The sequence below is a fragment of the Alosa pseudoharengus genome, unplaced genomic scaffold, assembly GCF_046254945.1.
Source record: "Alosa pseudoharengus isolate Yale_2024_CS ecotype anadromous, Long Island Sound unplaced genomic scaffold, YU_APseudo_1.1 YU_APseudo_1.1_scf_9, whole genome shotgun sequence".
NCBI lineage: Eukaryota > Metazoa > Chordata > Actinopteri > Clupeiformes > Clupeidae > Alosa > Alosa pseudoharengus.
This window is the reverse complement of record NW_027468881.1, coordinates 7,694,789-7,706,539: the sequence shown is the minus strand read 5'-3', so window position 1 is coordinate 7,706,539 and position 11,751 is coordinate 7,694,789. Positions and strand designations below refer to the sequence as shown.

The following is an 11,751-nucleotide window of genomic DNA, read 5'->3' as shown; positions in this document are numbered from 1 at the left end:
GCCTTCTTCCCGTTAACGGCAGCAGAAGTCACTGTTACGAAATCAAATTAAATAGCTGCTTCCTGCAAAAACATGACAGGTCAAGAGCACACTTGTCTTTTTCGGTGTGACTGTGTCAGGCACAGGGTTATTTATGGTAATACTATGTCTGGGGAAATGGGGCTTTGATTCGGAGCAATCTATCTATAGCTCTCAGGAATAGATGTGATGCGCGTTGAGCTAAAAATAGCTCTCTCTGTGGAGCCAGGCTTACCTCGTGAGATGCTTGCTGGATGCGTGGACCTCCATCTCGGTGCTTTTGAACTCATTCAGCTCCTTACGGATTGCAGCCTGTGGAATGGGAAGAGAGAGCACTTTAGAGAATTTCCAGTTATGCGCCCAGGGATGTGTGTGTGTGTATTGTCAGATCAAAGTTATTTCAAGAATCAGATCAACGGATTCTGTCCTTGCTCTGAAATATTAATTGTTGGAGCATATTTGTATTTATTTTAAGCAGATGACAAAAGTATTGATAAAATCTAATAGCCCTACAACTTTGACACTAGTAAAGCCATTTGTTTTGTGACTAAATGAAAACACATGAATTTGAAACACCTACAGTAGGTATACGTTTATGAATGAATTTGTAAGACACCAGTTGAGACACCTCATGATCAAAATAACCAGGTTTGCCTGATATTGTGTTTATATATTTACAGATGACAACAAATTAGGTCCATTTGGCCCCTCACCTTGTCGGCTGCAGATAGTCTGGTCCAGGGCTTGTCTGCCCTGCGGTCATAGTCCTGAGCCTTGGCCACCTCCACATAATCGCTGAAGCGGATCAGGATCTTCCGCTCTCGTAGCTCGTCTACTGTGGGTCTCTGATTGAGCTGTGGTCAGAGAGAAGTGGGGAGGTAAGAAGCAGGCATGGCCAGAGAGGGGTCCCTAACCTCCACTGCCAGTATAGGCAAGTGGTTCCAGACAGTTGGCATTGCAGCGTGTGCTTTGAGTCAGCTAGGTGTGCATTCGCCTTTAGACTGTGCTCCCCCACAAGACAACCTTTATGGATCCATCTGCTGCACAACTAAGCCTCTGGTCTGATGTATAGGGATGCTAACAATAATCAATAATGTTTTCAAATGTTTCATGGACAGCATGATTGAAATCATAAATTACACTGGAAAACAGGCCCCAAAAATATGTCAAAATGTTTTAACCATTCAGATTAGACATATTTTATAATAAAATTTAAGCAATTAACACTCTGTGTGTGTGTTATATAATTTATTCTATTAGGTTTTTTTTTTTTTATTAATTGTGGTTTAACACTTAGCATTGACTTTAGGCCTAATGTTCAATCCATTACCAAAATGGAAGAAATAAGATGCTGTTATTGAATAGCCTTTATGGACCACAGTAGATTGAATAATGCATGTATACCTTTCTGTTTAGTCGCTGTTTGATTTCTCTCCTCTCCTCCTGTTCTGTTTGGTCGTTCCTCTCTGGAATATTGGAAACAAATTTGCAACTTCAAGCACAAGAAGACAAGCATAGCCTAATCAATCCGTTTCTTGGTTACATTGTAGGCTATTGCATAAATAAGAGTTGGCTATCTAACCAAATCCTATAGCATGCGTAAAAGTGAGCAGTATAGGTCTAGGTAGGCTACTTAAATTCTAAGTAATATAAACTTTGTATTAATGAGGATATAGCCTAACTGAAGACGTGTAATATAAGGGAATCGTGTTTAGTTACTTACGTTTCAAAATATTCCTGCCCTCCAACTCCTCTACCGCCGGCCGTTGACTTAGTCTCCTGCGAAAGAACACCACAATCACGTTCTGGACCATTATCCCGGTAGTGATAGGACTAGGCTACCGAATGACTTCAGCTTTGTTTCACAACAAGGCTATTAACACAGCCAGTATTCTGAAGGGAAACTCAAAATCTCTCCATTTCGAGTTCAAAGCCCGACTCTGATATTTCGATTTAGGTGTCCCCCACATCTGGATACACGATGATGCGCCAACACGCTTTGCTGTGTTGGTTTCTCTTTCTCCTGGTACCCTTGAACTGATAAATGATAGCCAACCGGTATGCTACCCTTCGGTCGTCAAAGTAACAGTTACAATCTAATTCTCCGTGAATATGTGTGCTGTGCCTGTGTGCAAGTGCTGAAGCTCTCTTGCCTCTGTTGTAGTCTCTAGTAAGAGTAGCCTAGTGCAGTATCAGCACGCCTTCAAATACACGAAGGGCTCTCCCTGCTCCGCGCAGCGCCGCCCACTCTGAATGCATAATGATGTTGTGAAGGATAGGCTACAGGTTACGGCGCTGACATTTCACTGACACAGTAGCCTACCAAACAAGAAAGGTCTATCAAAGAAAACGAATCGAGGTAACCTACCAAAAGAAACTATTCAGGAAATTGGGACAATGGCCAATAGCCTAGCCTAAAGAGTAGGATGACAAAGACAAAATCACTCAGAGTGAAAGACTCAGTAAACACTGCCTGCAGTTACGCAATGTTTTCATCTCTTGGAATTTAATGTCTTAAGGTCTTTCTGAGTTCACATTTTGGTCAGCATATTTGGATGAGAAATAGGATAAACGACGGGGTTCTTAGTGGCTGAAACACTAATCCAGTTAAATATTTGCTGCCACAGCAGGTCTGGTGTTAAGTTCTCCGAACTTTGGCTCTGTTTTGGACCAGAAATACTTTCCCACTAGCCGCTGTCCTATCAGAGCGCAGGAACGCATCTTCTGAGCATCCCAACAGATGTGGCGCCATTAATATTTTAGCAGGTGAAACAGAGAAGCACTCCCAAAGCCCCACGGGTAGCTGTCTCGATATCATTGACCTCCTCTATCCCATGTTGCCTAGCAACAGAGGTTTCTCCAATGGTAGGCTACTGGGAAATCTCGGAGACAAAGAAATCTGTTTGGGTAACCCTTATTACTCGCGGCCTCGCGGGACATTGTGCTCTGAGAGAACGCGCCTTTAACCTCCTAAAAGCAAAGCCCAACTCACTGAAGGCATCGACCACGATTTTTTTTATATATTTTTTTTTTTTACACAAAACGTTCCATCCACAGTCAGCCAGCTGATATCACGACAAGTGCGACTCTTGAGTGGGCGGCGGCTGTGTTGGTTCTGTCAACACAGCGAAAAAGACAAATTGGTGCATTTTGTCTCTCTAACAGCGCTCCGGCATGTAATCCCCACATCCAGCGCTCGGAGCAAACAAAGGAGCACCCGTGGGGGTGGAGAATGGGGGAGATGAAGGGAGCGAGAGAGCCCCAGCTACCGCAGTGCTTGCTGCCGCGCCTTGCATTATTCAACAGCCTCGGCTCTAAATATAGCAACAGCAGCTCGCTTGAGTGGGAGTGCTGGGCACGACGGGCTAAAGATAGAAAGGTCACATCACGCTCTCATCAGAGGGTATGATGCGCCCATCCCCAAACTGATAGCGGTGCAGCATAAGCCCAGATGGCGTCTGACTCCACATCCGCGCGATGTTTGGCCCTGATCCGAGCCAGAACCAGGCGCAACATGGGAAGGCATCTAGGCATGATGTAATGTGACAGCTGCTTTAAGATCACTGCGAAATGGATCTGATATAAGCCTATGGTAGGCTATTTTCTGAGTAATCTGTGGGAAGACACAGGGGAGTCTGGCTCAGTTGAATCAAGTACCTGCTGCTGCTGGGGCTCCCTCTTCTAAAAGCAGAGCAGTGTGACACGAAAGAAAAAATATATGGAGCAAATCTGCTTACCTCCATGGAAAACAGGCATATTAGTAATTTGCCACTCGCACTGTTATAACCAGATTACACCGACAGTGGGTTAATCCTGGTGTTGTACATTCCATAGTCTCACACCCTTAGCCTGCAAGGAATTTAACTGTTTTATGTGCTGATAACTGCTGGTTATTTCTTCTCAAGCTAAACAAACTGAGGCAGTGCATGTACTCTCTGCATCTGTGCACTGTCTCTACACCCTTATACATCCTCACTACTTCAGGAGACATAGCTACAGAGCTACTGTAAGAATAGACCTGTTGTCTGCTACTGCAGAGGGGGGTGGGCATGGCTTCACAACCTATAGGTGTAGCCTAGTCTGAGTCTGAGGGCACTGAAAATGCACAGGTGTATTTCAACCAACTTTCCACGATTTCTTTAATATTTTAACACAAAATCAAATACTTCACCATCTTATCTCACCATTCATCATAAGCAATGAGTTGTGTAAGGACTTTTCAATATGCTGATCTGAGGAATCTGTCATTGCAGGTCACACCATTACACATACTAACTCACAATTCCCTGTCATATCAACAGTTAGTCATAAAGAGTATGACAATGCTGAATGAGGCATGGGATGTTGAGATTTGATTTGAAAAAGCATTCCAAGTCATCTGATAAAACAAATGGACAGGAAATCAAATGGTTTTGTACCCATGCCATGGAAATAAAGCATCATCTCACCTTTTTTTAAATGCAATTAAACCTGCTGTTAGAGGACATTTCACTCAGTGTTATGCTGAGGTCTATCCTGATCATCCATATGCCAAACCCATTAAAGATCATGCCTCACACTACCACCTCAAAGCTCAGCTTTTCATAAATTGGTCCAGTTGCCATGACAATAATGTGTTCTGCATTTGCTAGGGAGTGTTGAGAGAGAGAGAGAGGAAGTCTGTGATGTACACCATCTCTGTTGCATGTCTGGTTAAAGAAATGGAAAAGACTGGCTTAGGGAAGCAATGACAACTGAAATTGATTTATGATTTCTGTAGTGTGTGCGTGTGTGTTTCTGTGTTGCGTCAGTGTGTCAGACCATGTCAAACTGACCTGTTTTCCCTTCATAATCCAATGCTCTACATATTTCTCATTTCTCACTAAGTGGCTTAACTGAGGGAGCCAAATCTCCAGGTTCAGTTCTTATTTGTTTCGCTCCAAAACTTACATAAGCTTCAACAAATCAGAGCTGTGCCACTCACACCAAAAGGTGTTTGAGTTGTTTCCACAAACACACACACACACACACACACCTGAAATGCTGTTACCCTTATACACCATGCACAAATCCATCCGATGAGAGAGCTGACAGCTGATCTTCCCAGATCCAATCTCACATCGCTTAATCTCTGTCACTTTTTTGTGCTACATCACTAATGCCACTTAGATCAGCATGACAGTTCACTGTTTACAGTCACCAGCCTGCAATGGGAAGCTTCAGTCGGTAGGTGGCGACAGAGAGGCAAAAGTAATCAGGGTTTCATAACAGCAGTGGAAGTCATCTAATCAGACTGAGACCATTGGATCGTATCAATTTTCTGATAATCCAAAAATGTATTATGTAGGCTACGGTCTATTATTGAGCGAGGTGAATACAGTTAAAACACTGTTTACATAAACAGCAAAGGGATGTATATTCATGATGTGGTATACCAGATGCTGGAACACAATGTCTAACTACTGTCAAAGTATTTTTTTCTAAGAAATGAAAATATTTGTGAAATTGACGCACAGGAGAACATTATTTGATTACCATGCCTGTTCTCTAGTTTATTTCATAAAGAAATCAAGTTCATATTGACTCTTAGTTCCACCCCTGGCGACGGACATGATCAATCAGATGTAGAATAATTTGCTGTCCATTTGTGTTGTTCTTTTGAAAATTTTATCAAGCAAATGTAGCAAAAGGCCTTTGGATGAAAAAGGCCAATTCAACATTATGTTAACAATTTGGCATGAAAACATGAATACATTCCGTAGTTTTACTGGTGTTACATGGTGTCACTGAGACAATGTAATTTCACTGAGATTTTAAATTACTTCAGCGCACTGCTAACCAGTGATAGGCAAAATGTAGTGAGCTAAGCTACAAGCTACTCTAAAAATTGAGCTTAAAGGAGAAATCCGGCAATTTTTCATATAGGCCTACGTTTCTTGAGGTCACCTAGTATTGTCGGTACAACCTATCTATATGAAAAATTGCCGGATTTCTCCTTTAAGGTTAATTTATAGCTTGTAGCTTAGCTCACTACATTTGCTAAGTAGTTTGCCCATCACTGCTGCTAACATAAAGCAGATCGAACCATTCACATTGTTTGACATTGATATAGTTAATAGCAATATATATATATAAATCAATCAAATACAATTGAAAAGAAATCATCAGTAAAGAAAAAAGACACCAAAAATGTCTGTCTGGATGAGCTACTCTTTTAAAATGAGGGGGAAATTATTACATTTCCCTGAAACAACCAGTGAAACATTCATGGGAGGGACTCAGCAGGTTTTAGGGAAAGCTTAGAGAGGGAGAGAGACGGATGTCTTACTTTGCGAGCTTCATCTCAATTTGTTGCCTGATTTCCTGACGTTCTTGGTCGCTGCGTGTAGGGAAGATGTTCCTGTCCTCCAGTTCCTGTTTACTGGGTCGGTTCCGCAGTTTTACCGCCAGCAGCTCCTTCCTCATCCTGCGAGGAAGAGAACCTGAGGAACAGCATTAGAACACTGGCATCAGGAATAGAGTTAGAACACTGCCAGAATAGAGTTAGAACACTACCATCAAGAATAGACTTAAAACACTGCCATCAGGAACACTCATCACATAAGTAATGGTCATTTTCAATACCACAGAGATTGAGACTTAACTTCAGCAATAGCATTAGGAAGCAGACATGACACAAAGGCAAGTGTTTTTAATTAATAATTCATACAGACAGTTAATTAAAAGTTCTCAAGAAATTAGCATTATAAAATTACATAAAAAGGTAGTGCATTAAAACAATTAAAATAACAGAGAAAAATAAAAGATTAAAAGGAAAAATATATCACAAGATAACACATTAGTGTCTGATAAAAGGAGGAGAAGAACAGAAAACGGTGTCCTTTGAAGAGCCTTTACACAACGACTGTTTTGCAACAGTGGTTTAGGTGAATTATGGAACTCTGGCCTGCCTGTAGGGCTTACGTACAGACCTCTATTATCTAAGATCACATCGGCATCAGCAATCTTCCACTTGTATCATATCCAATTACTGAAGATGGCTTTCTCCTACTCAAGTGCAGAACATGAGTCATAGGTACAGTACCTCTCCACTATATCAGCTTATACATGGGATTGAGTGGATTGGCCAGGTGATATAGACAAGTCTGAAATGCATGGGATATATCTGTCTCTGCAGCATGCCAGAGGGGGCAATGTCAACATGCTGTAGTTTAATTAAATTATTCTGTTCATGCAAATCTGCATGCTGTGTTCTGTGGAGTGGCATCGTTTTCTGAGTAGTGTGTTCTGAAAGAGACTCACCAGAAATGACAGAGTCGTTCCAGCTCTCCTGGTCGAATATGTGGCCTGAGGCATCGGTGAACCACTGGTCTATCCGAAGGTTCTCCTTGTTCTCCTCCGAGTCTCTCCGGGTCTCGGCCTCACCGCTGGGTTCTCTCTCAATACTGAGGGGGCGGGGGGGGGACAGGGGACAGATCTATATCATTATATATCCATACACTACACTAAAGAACATCACATACAGCGCCCTCCACATTTATTGGCACCCCTGGTAAAGTTGACTAAATTTAATAAGCATATCTATTCTGAGAAAAAGAAATATCGAAAAATATTTTTAACAAAAACATATATGCCACAATTATTTAGCCTAGAAATCTAAATGTAATTTGCAGCCAGGGTAACAATTATTGGCATCCCTACAAAATGTAAATCAGGTTTCTAGGCCAAGTATACTTGCGTATACAAGGAATTTGGTCTCTGCATTTATCCCATCCGTAAATTAGTAAACACAGAGCGAACACACAGTGAGGTGAAGCACACACTAACCCAGAGCAGTGAGCTGCCTGCAACAACAGCGGCGCTCGGGGAGCAGTGAGGGGTTAGGTGCCTTGCTCAAGGGCACTTCAGCTGTTTTCACTGGTCGGGGATCGAACTGGCAACCCTCTGGTTCCAAGCCCGAAGCCCTAACCAGTAGGCCACGACTGGCACTAAAATCTTCTAAACAAAATGTAACAGAAGCTTTTTTCCATTTACCTTAAACATATTTAAGTTAATCAGAGTGTGAACTTTCAGCACTAATTCATGACATTACATTTATGTCATTACATTCAAGATATGAAAATAAAGTGACACAGAGGTCAAATGCCCCAGTATTTTTTTCATCATAGGAAAGACAGGAGAGTATGCTAAATTCAAATAAAAGGAAAGTATATCATCTTGGGGTTACCAAGTCTCCAAAAAGTGACCTTTGTGATAATAGATTATTTAGAGGTCATTCCAGATAAAAGCCTTTCCTGTCATTAAATTACAAATGCACATTGCAGGAGTTACTTAATGCTACAGTGACTTTGTCTGTAATCACGGTCTATTGTCAGATTAAATGAAAATTGCTCTCTTTGGCAAGATATAAGAATGACTATACTAAAAAGAATCCCATGCCTATTGATAATTATGGTGGATGGGCTGTTATTGTCGGGCTGGGAACCTCATTATGGTGCATGGTATCATGAACTCCAAAAAAAACCTGAAAATTTTCAAAGAAAATCTGTCACTCTCTGCCAAGACCTAAAAGTGGGTCATGACTGGATCATTCAGCAGGTCAACAAACCAAAACACATGACCAGGTCAAAACAAAAATGGTTTACTGAACACAAAATCAAGCTTCTACCATCTCAGTCCAGTGATCTGAATTTAATTAAAAAAAAAAAAAAAAAACAGTGGGGTGAGTCAAAGAGTGAAGACCTTGGAATCTGGATGATCTGGTAAGATTTTGTACTAAGGAATGGTCTCAAATCCTTTGCTTTGTATTCTCCAGTGTTTTGGGATGTCATTACGAGCTGTTTTATTAGCAAAGGGATGCTTAACAAAGTATTACATGCGGGGGTGCCAATAATTGTGGCAGTTGTCTTTTTAAAAAAAATTATAGGTATATTTGCTTCTCAGAATAAATTAGATTCCCTTCTAGGTTGGATTCTTCCTCGTTGTTATTGTGACACCAAAATACACTGGCAAAAGATACCTCTTTTTACTCAACTTTAACAGTAGTGCCAATAAGTGGAGGGCCCTGTAACATCTCACTGTGCACTCTAACACATGTCTCCACCCTGTGCCAAGCACTTTGCCACACTACTCATTACTATATGCTATGATGTAGGCTATATTTATAGTCTAAAAAAGGATCTGATGCTGTGTAATCAGACACTTAATTTCTTTAACTATACTCACTAATTTCCCATCCAAAAGTGACCTAGGAATAGGCAGGTGAGTCAGACTACTAGGATTGGGTCCTGATCTGATCTTGGTGTGGACATTAACCAGGAACCCCGACACCCTTTTGAAGTTGAAAAGAAATTAGCCTGTGCTCTACTGTGCTCTACCTATGTCTATGATTTCGGTGTGTGACCCCTGTCATCCTCTTAGTATGTCTGTGTAATATTTAGAATTTAGTTCATCCATGTTACCTTACACAGACAAGACTCCTTGAGGACTAATAAACTCGAATACCAGCACAATAGCCAGTCCAGGTCCGCTTCCGTAGCGGATACTGTCGGGTTCCGACGGGACCACTCACCTCTCATGCCTGAGCTTGTTGGCCAGCGCTCGGTGCAGCTCCTCGATGATGCAGCTAGGAGGCAGTGGTGGGTGCATGCTGCCGAGGTGCGGGGACACCACGGTGTTGGAGAGGGGACCCCGCATGGGGAGGCAGGGGCCCTCAGGCACCCGAGGAAGCTCCTTCTGCAGGAAGGAGTTAGAGTGGTGCATAGGGGCCATGGCTACACCCTGGTCATCTGAGGGGGGGAAATAAATAAGAAAAGAGGCTCAGTATAATTTAAAAGAAAGACTCGTCATCAAAGTTCTTTTTTCCTCACAATCACAATCCCTGATCATATTTCTTTGCCAATAAATGTATTCTATTTAAATCTAATGCAGGTTTACAATTCTTCATTTTCTGATGATAATATTTTCATGAAGTTCTATTGATTTGTTAGGTATTTAATGTAACTTATATACATAACTTAAATGTTCCATGTTGATTTTGTATATCTTAGGGCCACGATTGTCTATCAACATACTGTCAGAAATCAGTAAATTTCTGATTTCTATCTGCCTGTCAAATAACTTACCAAAACAACTCTCCTGCCATGCATGTGTTTCATCAATTTATTTTTACCTTACTAATTTAAAATTATTTATTTAAAAAGTCTGTTCAAATAAACCTTACATCCTTAGATGTACCATATGCCTTGTTCTGTATGTCCTTGATGTTCATCGTAAAGTGTCATTTTAAGCTAAACATTTTCCCCTTTCTCAGTGTTTTCTGTGCCAGCATGAATTCCTAAGGTAAGCATGAACCCAGCGTCCCTTAAGCCAGATGCTCTTGACTACAGTGATGAGCTGAGTCAGGCGTATTATGACAGGGCTCTCGATGGATGCTGCAGGAGGTCAGCCCTCCAGGAAGATTACTGGACACACACTGGGTGATCATCTCTTTCTCCCTCTCTCTCTCTCTCTCTTTCACACACACACACAAACACACACTCAGCAACTGAATACAAATCTAAAAGTCTCAAACTCATCACAATCTTTGTGTTTTAAAACTGAATAAGATTAAATAACAATGTCAGTGTTGGTACATGCAGCATCACTGTCTTTCCCCCCCAGCACCTGCACCTCAGCTCCTTAGGTGTGTGTGTGTGTCTTCTCTGTCCCTGATCTCCACACACTTCCACTCCTGTTTCCACCCCAGCAGGCTCACCTTCCTCGCTGCCCAGCTGTGAGGTCAGTGGGCCAGGGACGCCGGGAGGCGAGTGACCCTGCAGGCTCTGCTCCAGGCACTCCTGCTCCACACCCTCTATACATTCCAGCATGCCGTCAGTTGGGTCGCCCAGTGGGCCTTCCTCTTCATCCTCCTCTTCCTCCTCCTCCCCGACCTCATCCTCTTCCTCCTCCTCTGGGTTTGAGGGTTCCTCTAACGAGTCAGCCTCCTCAGGCAGTTCAGGCGCTAAGAGAGATGGATTTATTGTTATTTGTTTATTGTTTTACTGTTGATATTGTTATGGATGCTTTGTCAACTTTTAGCTGCAACATTTCAGATATACTGTGAATATGACTGTACTAGTTCTGATATGTCTATGTAATGACTGCTGGGTTACAAAAATAACACTGGCGCCATCTAGTGGGTAACACTGGAACTTCATCTCTCCTGTAACAATGGAATAAATGGACTCAGAGCAGTGAGATCAAAGGACTGTAATCAACAGATTAATATAATAGACTTCAGCAAGCTGCAGATTTTAGATAAACCCAGTCAATGACATCCGTCTGTCACAACTCTGGTGCCGGCTACTCACGTGGTGGGAGGGGCTCCTGGTCAGAGCCCAGGTACTCCATGCTGCTGACGCTGAGCATGTTGGGTAGTGTAGGCGGCAGCCGGCCCTCCATGTCTGACACACCCTGAATGGGGGGGCCGGGGTCGGTGCTGTGGAGGCCGCATGCTAGTGCTACATCTGCATGGATAGAGATGACACAGTAGAGAAACTATTCTTTACACAATGCTCTTGCTGTTTCCATGTTTTGGGGTGTCTGATCAGTAAAAAAAGCAAAGGATGTCTGAACTCCAAAGAACTCTATCTTTATATTTTTAACAGCGGGGGTGACAAACATTTCAGCACAAAAGCCTTCGTCAGTGCAAGTTACTGTATATAATATTTCAATATTTCTGTGTAAATATTTAAAATAAGCAATCCAGTATTT

At 42.1% G+C, this 11,751-nt stretch overlaps 1 protein-coding gene across 1 annotated transcript in view; it reads right to left on the bottom strand.

Moving 5' to 3' along the window:
* phactr3a (phosphatase and actin regulator 3a) overlaps nucleotides 1–11,751 on the bottom strand; it is a 32,125-nt gene that overhangs the window by 900 nt on the left and 19,474 nt on the right. Inside the window, exons 4-13 of the mRNA XM_076276783.1 lie at nucleotides 11,349–11,504; nucleotides 10,929–10,999; nucleotides 10,754–10,847; nucleotides 9,569–9,785; nucleotides 7,300–7,442; nucleotides 6,326–6,479; nucleotides 1,742–1,797; nucleotides 1,423–1,484; nucleotides 732–872; nucleotides 254–330 (exon numbers count right to left, since the gene is read on the bottom strand). Of these exons, the coding sequence (XP_076132898.1) occupies nucleotides 254–330; nucleotides 732–872; nucleotides 1,423–1,484; nucleotides 1,742–1,797; nucleotides 6,326–6,479; nucleotides 7,300–7,442; nucleotides 9,569–9,785; nucleotides 10,754–10,847; nucleotides 10,929–10,999; nucleotides 11,349–11,504 (1,171 nt within the window). The remainder of the gene's footprint in view (nucleotides 1–253; nucleotides 331–731; nucleotides 873–1,422; nucleotides 1,485–1,741; nucleotides 1,798–6,325; nucleotides 6,480–7,299; nucleotides 7,443–9,568; nucleotides 9,786–10,753; nucleotides 10,848–10,928; nucleotides 11,000–11,348; nucleotides 11,505–11,751) is intronic.